We start from the raw sequence: 23,093 nt of genomic DNA, 5'->3' as shown, positions 1-23,093 counted from the left end.
AGTGTCCAGTAGGGGTAATAAAAGCAGTCTTCCACTCGTCCCCCTCACGTATCCGGATGAGGTTGTACGCGCTGCGGAGGTCCAACTTGGTGAACACAGTGGCACCACGGAGATGTCCGAGGGCTGCTGGGACGAGAGGAAGGGGATACCGGAACTTAACTGTTATCTTGTTGAGGGAACGATAATCGATGCATGGCCGCAAGCCTCCGTCCTTCTTTGCCACGAAGAAGAAGCTGGACGCAGCAGGGGAAGTAGACGGCCTGATGTAACCTTGGCACAGTCCCATGGCCGGTGTGGAGGCAGCTTGGAAGCCCGTTGCGGGCAGAAGACATCGCTGAAGGGGGCGTAACACTTGGGAACATTGACGGAGCGTTGTTCAACTGGACTTTCGATGGATGTGGCACAGAGAGTCAGATCAGGCAGAGATGAGGATGGAAGAGGAAGTTCAGTCAGACATTGTGAGAAGCAAGTGTTGCCCCACTTCAGGATTTCGCCTGTTTTCCAGGAGATGGTAGGATTGTGCTGCTCCAACCAGGGGCGCCCCAGAACCACGTCAGTGGTCGAATCCTCCAGAACCAGCATGTGAGCCTCTTCCCGATGTAGAAGCCCGACCTGAAGAGTGACTGGTCCAGCCACGGTACGGACGTGCTTGCGACTGAGGGGTCTTCCAGTTATTGAGCTAATCCTGTAGGTGTTCGGAGACGGAGTGGTCTTGAGGCGTAACTGGCGGCAGATGGCCCCGGAGAGGAAGTTGCCGGCTGACCCTGAGTCGAGGAGCGCGACCACTGAAAGGGAGACATTAGCGGCAGTAAGGGTGACGACAGTGGTGAGTGGTTTCATTTTATGATCAGCAGGAATAATGGCACTCACCATGGGTCGCGGAGGTCGTGTGGGGCATGCAGCTATGACATGCCCAGACTCACCACAATACAAACAGAGACGTAGGGTCAGCCGACGGCGGCGTTCTTCAGGGGTTAGTCGGGAGTTCTCTAACTCCATGGGTTCGTGGGCTGGTTCTGGGGTGCTGACGGGTTCGGATCGGCGGAAGGGCACGTTGATGGGATACTGGTCCTGGTGCTCTTGGATACACGCCTGCATGCGAGTGGCACAGCGAATGGAATGCTGGATGAACTTCTCAAGGCCGATGGAGTCCTCGCATGCAGCGAGATGCAGCCGTACCCGAGGTTCCAATCCTTGCCGAAATGTAGTTATCAGCGCCTGTTCATTCCATCCGCTGACTGCTGCACGCTGGAGACAGGTAGTATCGATAGTAGAGTCCTTGAGGTAAGCATAGGTAGACGTATATGTGAACGAGACCGGACGTGGAGTGCTGTGTGCGTGTGCTTCTTATAGTGCTGGTGATGAGTGCCATGATGAGGTGCAGGTGATAGTGATCAGTACTCTGGGGATGGAGTGCGCTGTGATTGGTGGAGGGTGGAACCTGACGTGTCTGTGACACTTACGAAGGGTAGGTTTAACCGATTGAGATTTTCCATCACCTTCGGGAGAACACCAGAAGGAGAAGAGATAAGTACTTTTGCTTTTTCCCCCCAGTATTTAACTGCAAGTAATTGTTTGCCATCCAATCTTTTATTGAGTTAATACAATTTAAAAGAATAGACAGTTTTGTCCTTTCATGGGGCTGAAAAGAAACAGATAATTTAGGGATGCACCGATACCGCTTTTTTCAGAGCTAGTCCAATGCGATACTTTTATTTTTAGTAGCTTTATCTTTCTGTATGTAACATGACCAAAAGGGGAAATGATCAGGCAGAAGGCGGTAGTGAAGCTTCAATAAACAAACATTTTTATTCAAAAGAAAATATAATTACGAAAAAACATTAACAGGATGCAGCAGACCTTCAATGCAATTACCCACAAAGAAAAACGATAAAAAATAAAAAAAAAAAAATAAACAAAACCCACAGATGGCCACAGGTTACCTAGGTTGTGAAACAGAAGTGGCGTACAGACAAACGTGCTCCCACTGCAGTCAAACTCACAGCAAATCACACTGCAGACCTAGAAGGAAAGAATAATAAAGTGACCAAACCACCACACCACTGCCATCCACCAGTGAAGGCAACCCCGCAGCCACCGTCAGGTCAAAAAGAAATCTACAACAACAAAAACAAGACAAACAATAATATTAACAGTGGGTAATGCAAATGGAACAGATAAGTCAACACTGTTAACTGACTATGATCGACTTAGACCCTTATAAGGAGTAGGATCCCAGGCATCTTGGATCTTATTCCTGCCTTTTATGTTATGAGCTCTTTGATACACCACCTGGCCTTCTTGTAACCTTTCATGGCACACCTTAAGATCATTTAGTCGGGCACGATGTTCTGTGGCACCCTTAAGGCGGGCTCGAGCCTTATTAAACATCCGTTCCAGCTTGTCCCTATGGTCCATTACCCAGTCCACTTCACCCTGGGTATGATTGTCCAATCCCAACATGAAGTCGAGGGGTAAATGTGGTTCCTGTCCAAACATAAGGACATAAGGACAGTACCCAGTAGACTGGTGCTCAGTGGTGTTATACGCATACACTACCTTGGCAAGATGGTCTGCCCAATGGCATTTTTCCTCTGGAGGCAGAGTACGCAACAAGTCATGCATTGTTCTGTTAAAACGCTCACATTGGCCATTTCCTTGTGGTCGATAAGGTGTAGTACGAGTTTTTGAAATGCCATACAGTCTACATAACTCTGCAGAATGAGTCTGCTTTCAAAGCACCGCCCCTGATCCGAGTGAATTTGTTGTGGTACACCAAATAAGTAGAACCAACGTTCTACTAGAACACACTGCCGATGCCGTTTGATCCCTTGTTGGGATAGCCTGTGTGAACTTTGAGAATACATCAGTCATAACCAGTACATTTTCAAGTCCATTTGATGCAGGTTCCAGCAAAGTAAAATCAATGGCCAATATATCTACTGGCCTCTCTGCAGTCAAGTGCCCCATAAAACTACGTACTTTTGGTCGTACCACTTTAGCCAGGGTGCAACGCTGGCATTTTTTACACCATTCTTCAATGAACTTGAACATGCCAGGCCAATAACACCGGGTTCTCACTAAGCTCGCCGTCCGCTCAATCCCTTGATGGCCATGATCATCATGCAGACTTGTAAGGACCCTTTCCCTGAGAGCCACTGGTAACACAACTTGACAAATTTCTCGATGTTCATCCTGAGGACAGAACCGCCGATACAATACACCATCTATTTTCACCAGCTTTCCCCACTGCCGTACCAATTCAAGTACTTCCGATGACTCCAATGCTCTCTCTTGTGCATCTGGTGGCTTTTGGCGATCCCAATAAACAAGGAAACGCCCAATAGCGGAATCAGATCCTTGCAAATTGCTAAGATTTTCTCTGGGTTGTTCAGGGAGAGCAGAAATTGTTTCACTTAAAACCACATGCTGACAGTCATGAGCACAATTATATAATTCCCTCGGCACAACGGTAGTCATAGACAGTTCAGCTACAGGGGCAGCAGTTTTTCTAGACAAAGCATCAGCATTAACATTAGAACGTCCAGGCTTATACTTAATCTCCAAATCGAAGTCCGCAAGCTGATTAGCCCATCGTTGTTCCAATGCCCCCAATTTTGCAGTCTGCAAATGACTGAGTGGATTGTTATCGGTGTACACCAGGACCTTCTGACCAAGCAAGAACTCTCTAAACTTTTCCGCAACAGCCCACTTTAGAGCCAAAAACTCCAACTTCATTGAGCTGTAATTCTGCATATTGCGTTCGGATGGTCGCAGACCTCGACTGGCAAAAGCAACTGGTCGATATTTACTTCCATGTTCTTGAGATAGAACAGCCCCCAAACCTTGGTGGCTTGCATCAATATCCAAGATAAAGGGCTTACTGAAATCTGCATAAGCGAGGACTGGAGCATTGGTCAAAGCAGTTTTAAGGGTTTGAAATGCCTTTTCACATGAATCAGTCCATCTAGTCCCCAGATCAATCTTTGGTCTTCTGCTTTTTTGTCCCCTGATCACTTCGGCCACTAAAGTATTCAAGGGTCCAGCAATACAAGAAAAGTTTTTAACAAACCGCCGATAGTAACTAGCGAAGCCAAGAAAGGATCGAAGTTCTTGAAGATTTTGCGGACAAGCCCACTTAGCGACAGCTGATATCTTCTCTGGGTCTGTACTGACTCCTGTGGAAGAGACCACATGCCCCAAATAACGTACCTCTGGCCGGAAGAAGCAGCTCCATTAACCTTTGAAAGGTACTTGGGGCATTGCACAGCCCAAAGGGCATCCTATTGAATTCAAAGAGCCCAAATGGGGTGCAAAAGGCGTATGGGTGTATTATCTACTAACGGGATTTCATGATCAATTAAGTTTGTACACCCCAGGTCATTATCATGCTTGGCAAAAACCTCAGAATATTTTGTTAAGAGTCTCCTAACGGCCTCCTTCTCAGTCTCTGAAAGTCCCTGCAATTCTAACCCTTGAACATCAATGTTCGAGGCTGTTGTAATAGTTTGACACTGAACGATCACGGTATTAGAGTCACATGATAAATCTTCCTCAAAAAAAATATCTTGATCTGATTTTATCACTACCTCAGCACTAACCAGACTACCCAATCTAATTCTTGATGGTAAATATAGGGGTTCTGTGCTAACGTTAACCACTGGTATCTGAACTACTCCTTGGATACACTGCAACAAGGCAGGTGAGATTAACACCCCAGCAGGCAGCCCCCCATCATCGGGACCCAGAGGTTCTAAAAATGCAGGCACAATGCAGGCACTAACCTCATGGTCCCGGCTGGAATCTGAACCGGATGGCGGGACTGCACTTTCACGTAACCAATAAACCCAGGAGAAGGGGCATCATCTTCTCGATGGTACTGTGACAGGGCATCCTTCCAACCTAATTCTGCCTGCCTGACCTGTGGAACTGAAAATAGTGCTGGGCCATGTTTTTCAAACAAATCATTATAACACTGTCCAATCACATTCATACCTAAAAGGCCAGGAGTCAGCTCTTTCCTCTGTTGAAACAGAGTATCAACAGGGTCTTTCACAACCAAAATACCTTGTCCTAGAAGAACTTGCCCCAACACCGTCACATCAATTTCAAAGTATCCCACATATGGTATCTCAAGGCCATTGGCTGCTTTTAATTGAAGCCAACTACATTTTTTAAGTGTGTCTGCTCCTATTTGTCGAAAATGCTTCTCAAAAAATGATTCCGTTACAGTGGTCACCATTGACCCTGTGTCCAATAAACAGGAAATCTCTACCCCCCCCATCTGCACATTTACAATAGGACATTTGCCTACGAGACGTTGCAAAATTGTAGGGCAAACAAACGTCTGTGAAACTTCACTATCCCTCTCTACAATATGACTCAAAACAGTATGGGATACTACACTATCAGGCTCCCCCATAGAAGTCTCGTTCACAGTCACTTGAGGTGATCTAGAGTTTGCATCCATAGGCCAGGGTTGTCGACAATATCTAGCTATATGCCCAACTCGATTACAGCGAAGGCATCGTCGTGAACTATTTTGCCTAGATGAGGTGACAGAGGGCTCATTCTTTTGAGACATAAAGCTTTCAAGACGCTGAGTAAGGTCATTTATTTGTACTTGTTGCTGCCTCAACAGCTCTTTAACTTCTTTCAGCTCTGTAGATTCCTGAAATCTAACCTTAGATTCAGGCTCAACTACCCTGCCTTGAGTAACATTACACCATGGCTGAACATATGAAGCAACTACTTCTCTATTCCCCTCTTCCACCCACCTAAGAGCTTCACTTCGAACCTCCAGTAGAGTAGAAGATGGCTTCTCCCGTACAAATCATTTTAGTTCACGTTTTAGCATTACATCTCGAACGTGTTCCACAAACTGATCTCGAAGCACCCTGTCAGAACTTGGAACACTACCTGGATTACCAACAAGAATCAAGTCCATTAATGACATTAAAGCATGGGAAAATTCAGTCAATGATTCACCTTCTTTCTGTTTTCGTTCATAAAACCTTTGTTGTAATTGTACAAATGTCTGTTTCCCCCCATACAAGTCCCGTAAGATATCAAAAACAGATTCTGGAGTATCCCTAGTAGCTGGTGGACGGAGTTTTATCTCCATTCTAGCTTTTCCCCCCAGATGGTCCAGCAGAAACACCACCATTTCTTTATCAGACCAACCCCTGCCCTCAATACACACCTTGGCCTCCTCAGTCCAGTCCTCGACACTTAATGTGGAGTCCATATTTCCATAAAAGCGTGGACACTTCCTCTCCCGAGGGACATAAAGTACCCTGCTAAAAGATACTGGAGATGAGGAATTGGCATTAGTCATAGAAGGGTGTGGTTGGTTAGGAGCGGTACTGCTGGACGGGGGATGCTCTCTCATCAGCTGCTCATTTTGTGCCTGCAGGTGACGTATCTGCTCCTGCAAGTCTAGTAGTTCTTGTTCCATATCTGTTAACAGATTTTTTTTGTATAAAACAGTTCAGAGAAAGGTGACAAGGTCCAACGATGCAGAGTCTGATGATCGCCTTCATGCACGACTACCGTTTATTCAGTTACCAAAAAAACAAATAAATATACAAAAAAACTAACAAAAAAGCAAAAACTTCACAACCACCTTCGCCACAAGGTACCCTGCCCGACTACGCCAATTGTAACATGACCAAAAGGGGAAATGATCAGGCAGAAGGCGGTAGTGAAGCTTCAATAAACAAACATTTTTATTCAAAAGAAAATATAATTACGAAAAAACATTAACAGGATGCAGCAGACCTTCAATGCAATTACCCACAAAGAAAAACGATAAAAAATAAAAAATAAACAAAACCCACAGATGGCCACAGGTTAACTAGGTTGTGAAACAGAAGTGGCGTACAGACAAACGTGCTCCCACTGCAGTCAAACTCACAGCAAATCACACTGCAGACCTAGAAGGAAAGAATAATAAAGTGACCAAACCACCACACCACTGCCATCCACCAGTGAAGGCAACCCCGCAGCCACCGTCAGGTCAAAAAGAAATCTACAACAACAAAAACAAGACAAACAATAATATTAACAGTGGGTAATGCAAATGGAACAGATAAGTCAACACTGTTAACTGACTATGATCGACTTAGACCCTTTTTTGTCTTTGGTGTGGCCTCAGTTCTGTACTTGGTCAACTCTGGTCCAACATCCAACCAAAAAAAATCACAATCTCAACAATAATACAACCTAAAATAAACGGTAATCGTGCATCCCATCCGTTATTTTGGTTTATGACACTCAGGCAACCATCCAGCCATAATGCTTAGATCTGCCGCGACTCCCATTCACAAATCTTCAGCGGAAAACAAAGTGCGGAAGTGCACAAACAAATCTCATCACTTCCTTTTATAGAACCAAGGCTGATGGGATTTGTAGTTCCTGAAACACGCCCGTTACATGTATATAATCCATTCACAATTTGAAGAAAAGTTGTGCTTGTCATGCTTACAAGAGGACCAACATCAACGTGTACTGCGAAGTTCTGAAAAGTCAATGATTGACAGTGATGACCAAAGACTGGACAAAACATCTGACAAGCCGATGTCAAATTAATCACTGATGTGCATTTTAAAGCAGTTTAAAAATATTTTTTTTAATTAAATCTGAAAATATTTAAAGGTATTCAATGCATTATTTACTCATAATAATAATTATTATCATTCATTTTATTAATAAATTAACTTATTTAATAAATTAACTTTTTTAATTTGTTTTGTATTTCCAAGTAGGTAACTAATTACAAATAAATAAACAATTAACTAGGCTATTGTTGTCTGGGCCATCTACTGGTTATAGTGGTATGTACTTTTATGATGGATAGATGCACTTTTATGACACCACCGTTTTATTTAATTCAAATAAAGCTAATTAAAGAAAAAAATAGTAAAAACTGAATACAATGAATTTTCTTTTGCTCCTTTGTATTTTGAATTTACTTGTACTTTTGTATGTTTCATACTTAAGTACTATAAATATCACATACTTTAAAACTCATGTAATAATTAAACAGTGGTGGATGATCTGATGACCTGAAAGCCGCTCTTGAGTTAAAGTACAGATATATTACCAGAAAATGACTGGTTAAAAAATAATATAAATGTTGTTTATTTGTGTTAAACGGTGAGAGTTTCCCACCACACTCATCCACTAATAATAAATAAATCAGAGGACACGCTCACACAGTCACTATTGATAACTTATTGCAAAATGTTACCTGTTGATTGTTGCATATTTGTTTTGTTTTTTTGTTTTTGTTTTAGGTTTTTTGTCTGTGGCCCTAAAAAAGGTTTAATTAGATTGACAAACCTTTATTATATATTATTTATGCACAGAAACATTAGTGTTTAGCCATTAACAGAATCTCACATTAGGGCTGTCAAAATTGCTCAAAAATTACGTTCGAATATTCCCTGTAAAAAAAGCACGAATATTCGAACTATTCGAACATCTGGTTGCGCATTTTATCAATGACGCTCATTACGTCAATAACAGGACAAATGAATACAAAGAGACATAACTACTTATATAGGTAGTCTATTTAAGTTTAAACATATTTGACAACTTATTACCTACACAAAAACAAGTAAATCAACTAATGGCTAAGACCGCAGACCTCATCTCTCTCGCCCTCACGCTCTCTGCGCATAACGGTTTAAATGAACAAACACATTTTGAAGCTGATCAAGAGTTTTGTGCAAGCAATTTAAGGTCGCGACTCTTGTCCCAAATATAGCAGGCTTCATTCAGTGATTGAAACAAATATTAATATAAGTTTTACAGCATATTATTGAATGCTCCGAGCGAGCTGTGCTGTGGTAACCATGGAACTTTTCCTTGACATGAAACGGTAAATAATCAAACCAGTGGAAGCAGTGCATTTATCCTTTATTCATGCAATATCTATTCAGGCAGTACTTCGGTTCCATTGCTTGACAGAACTCCCTGAAGCCTGCCCCATCCACGACACTGATCGCTCTCATGTCCTTACAAATGAACAAAATTAATTTCTCCGTTATGGCCTCTTGTCGTGTTGCAGACAGAGAGCTTGTGGCGGGCGATGCAAAGTAAGGGTGGTCCAGTTTGCACATACAAATTAGTTGCTTATATTTACAAAACGAGCCTACAAAAGCATAAAAAGCCAGTTTAATAAAGAAAAGTTCACGACACTAAGTGAAAACTCACGAAAGTGTTTAGTGAAATTAGGAAACATTTAGATATCATAAATTGAGTTGTATAAGTTAACGTTACATTTCTACATACATTTTGTTCTCATGTCACAAGTTATATCAAGGTTTATTTTGATCTGTTTTACATGATTCTTTTGTAGTGTGGTTTTTCGGTGAAGGGTACTAAAATAAATATCGTCACCTGTGTACATTAGCCCACTTCTTCTCGACGCTTTTTCCTGATGGTTTATAGAACAATTACTCCGAGTCGCCATCTGTCGTTTCAAAGAAAAGCACAACGGCGAGCGCGTCAAGTATAAACTAAACGCCTCGTTCGTTTGGGGAGGAGCGCGCGCAGTCAGCGGAGGCTCGAGCTCTGGAGACGGGCCAAAGTACACAAGGCTTCAGGCGCGATAGCGCCCACTCGCAAAGCAGACATCCACGCCTCTACTACCGCGGACGTTTTTTCCCCCCACATTTTTTTATTTATTCGAATATTAATTTTCACCTTCAAAAAATTCGTTTTTTAAAAACTATTCGAATATATATTCGAATTTAGAATATTCGTTGACAGCCCTATCTCACATATTAGATGTGGTTCAGACTCTGTAAATTGTACTTTATATCATTTTTCAACATGAATTTAAATATGTATTTAACCATGAATTCAACTTTGAATGTGTTTTATTATTTATGTGTATATATATATATATATATATATATATATATATATATATATATATATATATATATATATATATATATATATATATATATATATATATATATATATATTAGGGCTGTCAAAAGATTAATCGCGATTAATCGCATCCAAAATATAAGTTTGTGTTTACATAATATATGTGTGTGTACTCTGTTAATTATTATTTATATATAAATACACACACAAGCATGTATATATTTAAGAAAAAAATATTATTTTTATATATAAAACATTTATATTTATATATATTATAGATTATATAAATGTATACAGTATATACATGCAAATATTTCTTAAATATATACATGAATGTGTGTGTATTTATATATAAATAATAATTAACAGAGTACACACACATATATAGTATGTAAACACAAACGTATATTTTGGATGCGATTAATCGCGATTAATCTTTTGACAGCCCTAATATATATATATATATATATATATATATATATATATATATATATATATATATATATATATATATATATATATATATATATATATATATATAAAATGACAATATATGCATGAAGAATATGGAAAACATCACAACCTGTTATTTTCTCTTTATGTGAAAATTTCTATGCACATTTCTGACTTGAGCATGTGATCAGGACTTTTATAGTGTAGTGGAGATGTGACATCATACGGCTGCGCCACACTCCTGCATCTGTTGTGGTTCTGCTGAAGAAAGGTTTGTGTTTTAAGCTTTTAAAGTGTTTAAATCAATGCAAACTGTTCAGGCAATTTTATAGTTTTAAGAAGTGATGTAAAGTGAATGATGTATTATTGAATGTAATATTATAATGCGTTATCTAACATTAATGAACGTTATTTTGTGCGAATGAAGCTCATTCATAAAGGAGTAACAGAAAATGTGTCTCATTTCTGTCTATATATCATGAATCAGTTTATCATAAACATGAATTCAGTCACTGGCGAGTAGAGATGAGAGAAACTGAGCTTTATGAAACTCAAGAGTCAACCGAATCAACGCTACACAGAATGATTCACTGAGTCGACTCACATGAAATGTTGTTTTCAACTGCTAATGTTTTTAATATGACCTACAAATCAATTGATCTAAAGCATAATGTCTAAATATAAACCTACTGTGTGATGTGTTCTTTTATTAATTGCTAGTTTTGAGTGTGTGTTTTTCTTTTGTACAATCCGGTGATTTAAGTCCGTTAACTGACACTCACCCTTACCAGTGACTGAACTGGGAGCGGATTGAGACACATTCAGAGATACAGTTGCCATTTATTTTTTATTTTTGCAATTATTCTTATCTTATAGATGGCGTTTATTAAGGAGGAGAGTGAAGACGTGAAGATTGAAGAAACATTGAGAGTGAAAAATGAAGAAACTGAGGAACAAACAGAGATGGCGTTTATTAAAGAGGAGAGTGAAGATGTGAAGATTGAAGAAACATTGGGAGTGAAACATGAAGAAACTGGGGAACAAACAGGTTGGTTTCATTCTCAAAGCTGAACTTAAGGATATATATATATATATATATATATATATATATATATATATATATATATATATATATATATATATATATATATATATATTTGGGCTGTTAATGTTAACACATGCAATTAATTCTAGAGATTGGGCGATATATCGTTTTACTGATAAGATATGTTACATAAATGCTTATGTGGTTTAAACTTGGCGCTAAAAAATAGAGACGAACTCGCAGAGTCATGTAATCCATCAAGTCATGCGCCAATAAAGACCTACCTTTACATGAATTAAATAAATAATGTTGGAAATAAAAGCACTGTTATCTGTCATTAGTCTTGTGAAGTTGTGTTCATGATGCCGTTCACTCACTGGACTGACACTCAGATGGCCACCTTATGCAGCTGTTAACACCATACACTAGTGCTGGGCGGTTTGATCAAAAATTTATATCACGGTATTTTTCTAAATTGTACCGTTTTCGCGGTATATGACGGTATTTTTTTTCCCTATGCATGACCGGGTGTTAACCACATTTTCTACTGTAGAATAATATCATATCTAATATCATATCAAATTGCGGTAAAATTAGCACGATATGGATTCATGTAACAACCGATCACACCGCAGAAATAAACGTTGACAGCAGCTTTTCGCATGCACGCCAAAGTACACGCTCGAACCACGCTGACAAACACTAAACACTGCAATGATACAGTCAGAATGATGTTCGATCTTATCCATCATTTACCATGATCTACTGTTGTGACACTAACTGCACCGCATGGTACTGTGGCAGAAATGTGGGACATTCATATAGAATTGTATTATATTATTAATGTAGACATGTATTAAATGAGTAATGGCATATTACAGTATTTTAATTTAGCTATAGAATTTGTGCATTTATACTAAATGTCTTTAGGCTAGGCTACTGTTTTCACACAAATACCATAGAAACCATATAGATACATTTGACATGCTAGTGAAGAGCTATATGCGTGTTTTTAACTGTGGTTATCATGATCTAAATCTATGGAAGACCAATGGTTAATTTTAATAAAACAAAATTAACCATTGGTCATAATATTTAAATTTTACCATCCAAAAATGAGGTTGTTGCAATTTTTACAGATGTCCGTGTTTTTGTTAATGAACATAAATGTACATCTGCATCCTCCTAACTCAAGCAAATGTGCATTTCTAAAACATTATCGATATCAACTGATATGATTTTTTTTTTTTATCAAGATAATTTTTTGGCCATATCGCCCAGTCCTAACCTTAAGCATTGTAAAAATAATTTCATTTGAAGAAGATGTGATGAAATATGTGCGCATACACGCTGCTGGTTCATGTTTAGAGCTCTAGAGTATATGAAATGTGTCCATAAAACACTTGTATCCTGTATCTGATCTATATGATCCATGTGTTGAGCATTGTTAATCTCATTGCGGCGCTCCGTGCAGAAACCGCTCTCTTGTGTGCGCCACATGTTGTTTGAATTATACGCTGTAATCAAGGGCTGAATCCGAATTCTATACCCTCATTATTTGAGGGGACAGCCTTTTGCAGTGGCGTCCGAAAAATCCATAGTGGATGTTATTGAGTGCACTCGTTCAATCCCACATTGCACCGCAATAATGAGTGTACAGCCGATGTACACACAGCGGCTGTCCGACTTCACACACTCGTTTTCACTCACTTCTTCAAGTGAACTACATTAGTGGATAACATAGGGAATAGTGAATAAGGGTTTAAGGTGAGATTTCAGATTCAGCCATAGGCTGTAAAGCAATCTCAGCTGTGTCCTCACTTCAGTGCAACAGTGAAACTTGACCCCTCAAACAGTGATGTGCTGCGCCGCGTTTGTGTCGCGCTGTGTCGCATTGTTTAAGCGACATATACCGGTATTGCGGTATAGTCAAAAATCATATAACAAAAATATAAACACCTGTATTCAGTATGAACCGGTATACCGCCCACCACTACCATCCACTCGTTTAAATTATTATTATCCCCAATGAAATAGATAGTCCCCTGTCATTTATTTATGTTCTCCATTTGAAAACATTAGACAACATACCTGTTGTTAATATACTGTTTTTAGATAAACAGATGCAACAGCAGTAATGTTTTTTTTTATTATTATTCAGGCTGTTTAGAATGTTTTACGCTTTTTTATGTTTTATGCGTGCAAAATAATCACTGTTCCCTGAATCCAAGACCTAATACATTTACATTTTATCCAAAGCCACTTACAATTGAGGAGATCAATAGAAGTAGATATAGAATAAGTAGATATAGAATAGCAAGTAATAGTATTTATGGGTCAATTGTTGCAGAAAAAGATGCAGCAGTTTTTGTGAAAATGGCTAAAGACTTGAGTTGAGTTAGGCAGGTCATTCCACCTGCAGGGAATAGTCCTGGGGCCGTATTCACAAAACAATTTATCAAAAAAAAAACTCTCTAAAGAGAGTTGTCTTAAATTGCAGTAAAACCTGTTCCCAAAGCTGCTGAGAGCAACTTTTATTAAGGAACAGAGAGAAGTCTTTAGCTAAGAGTAAGGGCAGGGTTGACCTCGTTGCTATGGATGATGTCGTCATGCTTACTTGGCTGATAAGGGAGGGGTCTCTGTCAATTATATAATCATAGAAATGTAGAATGAGGTATCATGTTACCATATTCAAATAAAGTTTTTAAAATAAGAATGTTGCCGTATTCAAAGGCCCTGTCCACACAAACACAGGTATTTTCAAAACCGCAGCTTTTTCTACGCGGTTTGGCTGTTCGTCCACACGCAAACGCAGTATCCGGTTACTGAAACTGGACTTTTTTGAAAACTCCGGCCAGGGTGAAGTTTTTTAGAAACTCCGGTTACAGCGTTGTCGTGTAGACGGTGAAACCGGAGAGTTCGGCTTGTTAAGTTGAAATGTGCGCCGTTCTCTCCTTTGTTTGACATCAGATTGTGCGCCGTTATCGCTTTTGTTTATACATGAGTGGAGTCTATGCAATGGCGGACGTAACTTTTAATAACTCTGCTAACAGCGCTTATTACATACAGCTACATGCGCAGGTATCTCATTGTATTGCAGAACAGAGGCGCCAGAATACAAAAATACAACATAGTAAGGCAAGTGTGTGAAGCTTCAGTCCACTTGAGCCCTGCCCCAGTTGTCAGTGTCACTGATTCCAAAGTAAACTTGTAGAAGGGTTTCACTGAGCCCATGGCATCCCTCAGTGCATCGGTGCCGTGGATGGGACCCATGTGGAAATAATCAAGCAGCCAATCATAGCGCGGTTTTGCGTTTTCATGTGGACGGAGATTTTTTTAAAACTGTGCTTGTGTGGACGCGATTGTTTTTTAAAACGGAGGAGGAAAAACTCCGGTTATAAAAATACCTGTGTACGTGTGGACTAGGCCAAAGAGAGATTTTAAAATAATTGTTTTGCCATATTCAATAAAATTTTAAAAAGTAGGCCAAGTGTCACTAATTAAACTAGTGTATGTTCAGCTAATTGTCAGCCTCTTGCAGGTCTTCATCTAGAGAGATTGCAAAATTCAAGAGACAAATGATGTCTAATAAATAAAGTTCAGGAGGAGCACTATCTAATCAGCTCGAGTATACACAGCCGTCTCACCTAGTTACCTTGACAGCTTTCTGCATCCCTCCGCCACCCCAACTTCTCACTCTCGGCCCAGCCGGAGATTTGGGGCAATACTCTGGGTTTGGGCTAATACCGAGCTCGGAGCCCTTGATCCCCTCGGGACAGCACGCCAAATATCTTATTTTACTCTTTTACTCTATCCGATCATTTGTAAGTGTGAACTCGTGAAACAACTGCCACAGGTAATCAGACATTTCCTTTTTTATTTATTTATTTACTTATTTAATAAATAAATATTATTTTTGGCATTTTTGCCTTTTTTATTGTGATAGTACAGTGAATAGACAGGAACCGAAGTGGAAGAGAGAAAGGGGAGAATGGTTCGCAGCAACCATTAGGATTGTTTGGGATTTGGTCTAGTGACTTAGGAGTACTCTTGACTACTCCTAACGTTTCTGAGATTTAGGAGCTAGTTTTAGCGCTAAAATGCTTTGTGAAATACTCTTAGAGAAAAAATGGAGTCCTAAAATTAGGACGAACACGCCCATTATTTTTAAGAGTTTCTCCTAAATCGGCAAGTTAGGGGCTACTTTTAGCCTTAAAATGTTTTGTGAATACGGCCCCAGGTAAAGAGTAAAGAGTTTATGTAAATTGATGCATAGCCAGTTGTTCTGCAGGAAAACAGCGCATTTAATTTGATGTGAGCGTGATTGGCAACCAGTGCAGTTTTATGAGGAGAGGTGTGATGTGCGCTCTCTTCGGCTCGTTAAAGACCACTCTTGCTGCAGCCTTCTGGATCAGTTGCAAAGGTTTCAAATCGCATGGTGGAAGGCCTGCCAACAGAGCATTACAATAGTCTAGTATGGATAAAACAAGAGCTTGGACATAGAGTTGTGTATGTCCGACAGGGAGGGTATGTTCCTCCTAATGTTGTATGAGGCAAATCTGCAGGACCAGGCAGTTCTAGCAATGTGGTCTGTGAAGCTTGTCAATTGTCACAACTTAAAGGTCCCTGGCTGTCCTGGATGGAGTTATGTTTGACAAACCTAGCTGAAAGTTGTGAAGGTGTTTGGTTGTGATGAAGTGTTTGGACCACAAGCAGTTCTGTCTTCACAAGGTTGAGTTGAAGGTTGTGGTTCTTCATCCAGCAAGAAATGTCTGTCAGGCAGCCCGAGATGTGAGCAGCCAATGGCGGATCCTCTGGTTGGAATGAGAGGTAGAGTTGTTTCATCAGAATAGCAATAATAGGAAAAATCATGTTTCTGAATGACAGATCCTAGCGATGACATATAGATGGAAAAGAGAAGTGGTCCCAGCACTGAGCCCTGAGGTACTCCAGTAGCTAGCTGTTGTGACTTGGACACTTTAGCCCTTCATGACACCCTGAAGGACCTACCTGAGACGTAAAAGTGCAGTTCCTGCAATGCCCTTTGTCTTGAGAGTTGACAGGAGGACCTGGTGGTTAACTGTCGAAAGCAGCAGACAGATCTAGCAAGATGAGTACTGAGGATTTGGAAGCGGCTTTTGCCAGTCTCAGAGCTTCAATAGCCGAGAGCAGGGCAGTCTCAGTTGAGTGTCCACTTCTGAAACCAGACTGGTTGTTGTCCAGGAGGTTGTTCTGTGCAAGAAAGGTAGACTTGGTTGAAAGCGTTTTAGCTCTGAATGGAAGAAGGGACACTGGTCTATAAAGTTCTGGATTTAGAGTGGGGTTCTTAAGCAGTGGAGTAACTCTAGACTGCTTAAATGCTGTGGGAAAGGTACCAGTGTGAAGAGAGGCAATGATGATATGAGTGTTCTTCTGAGTGGCACTTCTCCTTTGCCAAGATAATCCATCCACCTCACAGGTGTGGTATATCAAGATGCTGATTAGACGACATGATTATTGCACAGGTGTGCCTTAGGCTGGCCACAATAAAAGGCCACTTTAAACTGTGCAGTTTTATCACACAGCTCAATGCCACAGATGTTGCAAGTTTTGAGGGAGCGTGCAATTGGCCTGCTGACTGCAGGAATCTCCACCAGAGCTGTTGCCTGTGAATTGAATGTTCCTTTCTCTACCATAAGCCGTCTCTAAAGGTGTTTCAGAGAATTTGGCAGTACATCCAACCGGCCTCACAACCGCAGACCTCGTGTAACCACACCAGCCCAGGACCTCCACATCCAGCATCTTCACCTCTAAGATCGACTGAGACCAACCACCCGGACAGCTGCTGCAACAATCGGTTTGCATAACCAAAGAACTTCAGCTCAAACTGTAAGAAACCATCTCAGGGAAGCTCATCTGCATGCTCGTTGTCCTCATCCGGGTCTCGACCTGACTGCAGTTCGTCATCGTAACCGACTTGAGTGGGCGAATGCTCACATTCGTTGGCATCTGGCACTTTGGAGAGGTGTTCTCTTCACCGATGAATCCTGGTTTTCACTGTACAGGGCAGATGGCATATAGTGTGTATGGCGTTGTGTGGGTGAGTGGTTTGCTGATGTCAACGTTGTGGATCAAGTGGCCCATGGTGGCTGTGCAGTTATGGTATGGGCCGGCGTATGTTATGGACAACGAGCACAGGTGCATTTTATTGATGGCATTTTGAATACGTGAAGAGATTCTGAGGCCCATTCTGTCCCATTCCACGATCCACGTCAATCACCTCATGTTGCAGCAGGATAATGCACGGCCCCATGTTGCAAGGATCTGAAAACAATTCCTGGAAGCTGAGAACACCCCAGTTCTTGCATGGCCAGCATACTCACCGGACACAGATTTGTGAACAATATCTGAGAGAAATAGGCCTTTTGTTTACATACAAAAAGTCTTAGATCTTTATGTTCAGCTCATGAAAAATGGGGGCAAAAACAAAAGTGTTGTGTTTACAATTTTGTTCAGTGTAGTTATCAAGTTTGAGAATGTTTCAAATAAAAAAAGGGAAAAGGAAATCATTCTCACAGCACTATTGTGGCTATTTGCTTTTATGTAAGATCTCTTGTCGGTAGAATTGCCGCTCTAAAACGCTCTAAAATCTCTAAAATCGGCAGGTGTCAGGTCTGGTGATCTGGCCGAATTGTCTAGTGTTTGCATTCGTAGGATTATAATGGTAAAAATCAGCTGAAACTGTCCTTATGTCTGTGGTCTTCCAGGGCTTTAAAATCAGTTTATATTTGAAAATCGCCTAGTGTGTCCCAGGCCTTCATCACATGATTAAAACAGAGACTTTAACGTTTTATCAGTGCATTTCTCACATTTCAAACCACGTCCATTATAATACCTTTGTTAGTGTCCTGAACAAGGAATACAAATATAATGAAAAAAGATATTGAGAAAAGGTTACAGTTAACACCTCTTTCAGTATTTTACTGGTGAAGGATCTAGCATACATGTTTTTGGTTTTGATGCCTTAAATGTGCTAGTATATGTTAAATGTCTTGATGTCTGTTGTTTTGTGACATTAAACTGGGGTTAACTTGTTTTTGTCTCTTTTAGATCTGATGGCACTGAAAGTGGACAGTCAAGATCTTAACGAAATCGAAGAGAAAGATCAGTATGGGCAACATCATGATTTCCTATCTGGAGAAAAATCTTTTAGTTGCTCACAGACTGAAACGATTTCCTCACAAAAAATCGTTCAAAAGACTGGAAAGAGTTTCACAAAAAAACGACACCTTAAAGTCCACAGGAAAGTTCACATTGGAGTAAGGCCATTCAGATGTAATCAGTGTGGAAAGAGTTTCACTAAAAATAACGGCCTTAACAGGCACTTAAAAATTCACTCTGTAGAGAAGCCTTTTCCTTGCCAACAATGTGGAAAGAGCTTTGCAGATAACGCACACCTTAAAGTCCACATGAGAATTCACACTGGAGAGAAGCCGTTCACTTGCCAACAGTGTGGAAAGAGTTTCGCTGATAACGCACACCTTAAAGTCCACATGAGAATTCACACTGGAGAGAAGCCGTTCACCTGCCAGCAGTGTGGAAAGAGCTTTGCTGAAAAGGGACACCTTAAAGCCCACATGAGAGTTCACACTGGAGAGAAGCCCTTTACCTGCAAATTGTGTGGGAAAAGCTTCACAGATAAAGGAAATCTTAAAAAACACACGAGAATTCACACTGGAGAGAAGCCTTACATCTGCCAACAGTGTGGAAATAGTTTCACCCAAAAAGAGCATCTTACTGGCCACATGAGAATTCACACTGGAGAGAAGCCGTACACCTGCCCACAGTGTGGAAAGAGCTTCACTGATAAAAGACACATTAAAATCCACATGAGAATTCATACTGGAGAGAAGGCGTTCACCTGCCAACAGTGTGGAAAGAGTTTCACCCAAAAAGAGCATCTTAAAGGCCACATGAGAATTCACTCTGGAGAGAGGCCTTACACCTGCATATTGTGTGGAAAAAGCTTCACTGATAAAGGAAACCTTAAAGTCCACATGAGAATGCACAATGTAAAGAAGCCTTTCACCTGCAAACAGTGTGGGAAAATCTTCTCAAGAGAACTAGACCTTGAACATGAGCATTCACACTGTAAAGAAGCCTTTCATCTGCAAATTGTGTGGGAAGAGCTTCACAAGATAAATAAACATTGACATGAACAGTCACACTGGAGAGAAGCCATTCACATGTGATAAGTGTGGAAATCGTTTCAAACAAAAAAATGAATTGCCACTTGAGAATTGCCTCAAGAAGTGTGAAAACTGTTCATTCTAAAAGGACACATGGACCTTCTGGGATTGACAAACGCGCCTGAGAGTTCTGTTATGGACTCATTCAATGCTTTGTTGTTTGTTTGAAATCTTTGGAAATGTATTCAAAATAAAAAACTAACAAAAATATCACATGTACACAAGTATTCACAGCCTTTGCTCAATACTTTGTTGAAGCTCCTTTGGCACCAATCACAGCCTCAAGTCTTTTTGAGTTTGATGCTACAAGCTTGGCACACCTATTTTTGGGCAGTTTCTCCCATTCTTCTTTGCAGGACCTCTCAAGCTCCATCAGGTTGGATGGGGAGCTTCGGTGCACACCCATTTTCAGATCTCTCCAGAGTTGTTCAATCGGGTTCAAGTCTGGGCTCTGGCCGGGCCACTCAAGGGCATTCACAGAGTTGTCCCGTAGCTACTCCTTTGTTATCTTGGCTGTGTGCTTAGGGTGGTTGTCCTGTTGGAAGTTGAACCTTCGTCCCAGGCTGAGGTCCAGGAGCAGGTTTGCATCAAGGATGTCTCTATACATTGTTGCATTCATCTTTCCCTCAATCCTGACTAGTCTCCCAGTTCCTGACGCTGAAAAACATCCCCACAGCATGATGCTGACACCACCATGCTTCACTGTAGGGATTGGATTGGCCAGGTAATGAGTGGTGCCTGGAAGAAATGAAATATTTGTTTCATCAGACCAGAGAATTTTGTTTCTCATGGCCTGAGAGTCCTTCAGGTGCCTTTTGGCAAACTCCAGGTGGCCTTTTACTGAGGAGGGGCTTCCGCCTGGCCGCTCTACTATGCAGGCCTGATTGGTGGAGAGCTGCAGAGATGGTTGTTCTTCTGGAAGGTTCTCCTCTCTCCACAGAGAAACGCTGGAGCTGTCAGAGTGACCATCGGGTTCTTGGTCACCTCCCTGACTAAGGCCCTTCACCCCCGATCGCTCAGTTTGGCCGGGCGGCAGCTCTAGGAAGAGTCCTGGTGCTTCCAAACTTTTTCCGTGTACGGATGGTGCTGTGCTCATTAGGACCTTCAATGCTGCAGAAATGTTTCTGTACCCTTCCCAAGATCTGTGCCTCGATACAATCCTGTCTCTGAGGTCTACAGACAATACTTGGACTTCATGGTTTTGATGATCAGTGGAAACAGGAGCACCAGGCTCAATTTTAAGTGTCATGGCAAAGGTGTGAATTCACATTAACACATTTGCAAAGGTTTCAAACAAACTTCTTTTTTATGTTGTCATTATGGGGTATTGTTTGTAGAATTGAGGGGGAAAAATTAATTTAATCCATTTTAGAATAAGGCTGTAACGAAACAAAATGTGGAAAAAGTGAAGCGCTGTGAATACTTTCCGGATGCACTGTATGGTTTGCATTGTGTTGGATTGAATTTTTTTTTATTGGACAAATACATCTTTTTACTGAATTATAATCTCTTCTTTTGTCCACGAAGGACCAATTGAGTTTTGAGGGGTATTTTCAACCACTTAACACTTGAAACAAGTCCAATTTTTTGTGTGTTCAGGTGGCAAACTTTGGAAAAGTAACCAAGTCTTGTACTGCTCAGATTAAGGAAACTTATTTTTTTTTTAAAAAACATTTTACCCACATTTGTCCCCAAGGACCATTTAGGATTAAAATACTATGGCATTTATGTTTGTACAGATAAAAATACTTCCTACGAAACTGTAAAGGGTCTTCTTTTATATGTGTCCACTTACAATCAAAACAAAACATTGTGCTTTTGTTAAATAAAGAAAACAAACGTTGTGCTTTCTGCCATCTCTGTCTCTGTGAACTTTCTTCTGGAGCGTGTCACAAAAAGGAAACTCAGACATGAAAAATATATCCATAAAACATTGAACATTTGTCTACTTTTAAATAATTTAAATGGAACTAATTAAATATAATTAGTTAAATAGAAAAATGGTAAAAAATTCCATAAACACACTCGTAAATTGCTTCAGGAGGCCTTTATTAACTACCTGTGGAGTACGTTTATGATACCAATTTTTATGTATATTAGATTACTTTCAGTGTATTTCTAAACACAGCAATACTCAAACTTACCTGTAACTATACTATACTAACTATACTCTCTTCATGAGTGTCTATTTGTAATCTTCAAAATTGTATACTCAAAGTTATTCATACCGTAATAGTTTCTTTCACTTTCCTCAAAACTTACCTTACAGAAATCTATCATATTAATATTATTTTATTTTATTCTTTGTTTACTAAGTACCAGTACACCAAGACAAATTGCTTGAACATGTAAACCCACAGTACTTAGCAATACAGGTCATTCTAAGTAATATCTGTCATCATGAGCCCCTTTTACACAGTAATTCTGATAAATTACCATAAAATTACCAGAAAACAGAAAATATCTGTATGACAATATACAGAGCTACCGCATAAACACAAGTTCAAACACAAAAAAATATTTCTGCCGCATAAGGTCTATATATATATCAATATTAATCTTATGCTGAATCTGCATTTTTTAAAGAAAAGAAAATAATGTTGAAGAATTAGAGTAACTGAAGTCTGTCAGAAAAAAAGAACATAAATGCACAATTGATAGGATATTGCAAAATGTTTTCTATTGGTTGTTGCGTGTTTGTTTTTTTGAGTCTGTGTCCCTAAAAAAAGTTTCATATTGACAATTTTTATTTTTTATTTTTTATAAAGTGCTTTCTAGTTCAGACTATTTAACTGGTCACTAAGAATTCGCTGATATGCGTTTTATTATCTGTATGTGAATGTCTACACACATCTGTGACTTGAGCATGTGATCAGGACTTTTATTTTGTAGTGGAGATGTGATGTCATAAGGCTGCGACTCGCTCCTGCATCTGTTGTGATTCTGCTGAAGAAAGGTTTGTGTTTTAAGCTTCTAAAGTGCTTAAATCAATGCAAGCTGTTAAATCGTTTTACAAGCCATGCAAAATAAGTGAATTAATTGAATGTAACATCAAAACGGCGTCAATTTGACATCCACTCATTGATGTCTTCTCGACCACCAAAATAACGACACGAAAGTAATAATGTAGAACAATTTTATTAATCAGGCTTATATTTCAAAAATACAAATGCATTTTGGTACATACAATACAGGATTCTGTATCTAGAGACAATGTAAAGCAAATTAAAATAGCATGGAAAAAGATGATTGATGAAGTAGATGGATGTAGATAAATACACACCTAATCTGAATCTGAACACAGATCAATCGCTGTCTGGCCTTTTTGGCGTCCCATTCCCCCATATCTGTCAGGAGCAGATATAGTTCTTCATATGATTTTTTTTTTATATCAGCCTCTAAAGATGCTGGGCTTGACTGCTGTACAGCACCTGAATGAAGATGGAGCAAATATTGTATTACTC

At 40.1% G+C, this 23,093-nt stretch overlaps 1 protein-coding gene across 1 annotated transcript; it reads left to right on the top strand.

Moving 5' to 3' along the window:
* Positions 1-10,559: 10,559 nt before the first annotated feature.
* On the top strand, positions 10,560-21,484 carry LOC307127099 (uncharacterized protein). Its single transcript, XM_079818094.1, has 3 exons — positions 10,560-10,627; positions 11,233-11,404; positions 18,491-21,484. The coding sequence occupies exons 2-3, from the start codon at positions 11,233-11,235 to the stop codon at positions 19,591-19,593; spliced, it is 1,275 nt and encodes a 424-aa protein (XP_079674220.1). The 5' UTR covers positions 10,560-10,627; the 3' UTR covers positions 19,594-21,484.
* The last annotated feature ends 1,609 nt before the right edge of the window (positions 21,485-23,093 follow it).

Source organism: Gobio gobio, assembly GCF_949357685.1.
Source record: "Gobio gobio genome assembly, chromosome: 5".
NCBI classification, from domain to species: domain Eukaryota; kingdom Metazoa; phylum Chordata; class Actinopteri; order Cypriniformes; family Gobionidae; genus Gobio; species Gobio gobio.
Note: the sequence above shows the minus strand (reverse complement) of the source record. Positions and strands in the feature narration are given on the sequence as shown.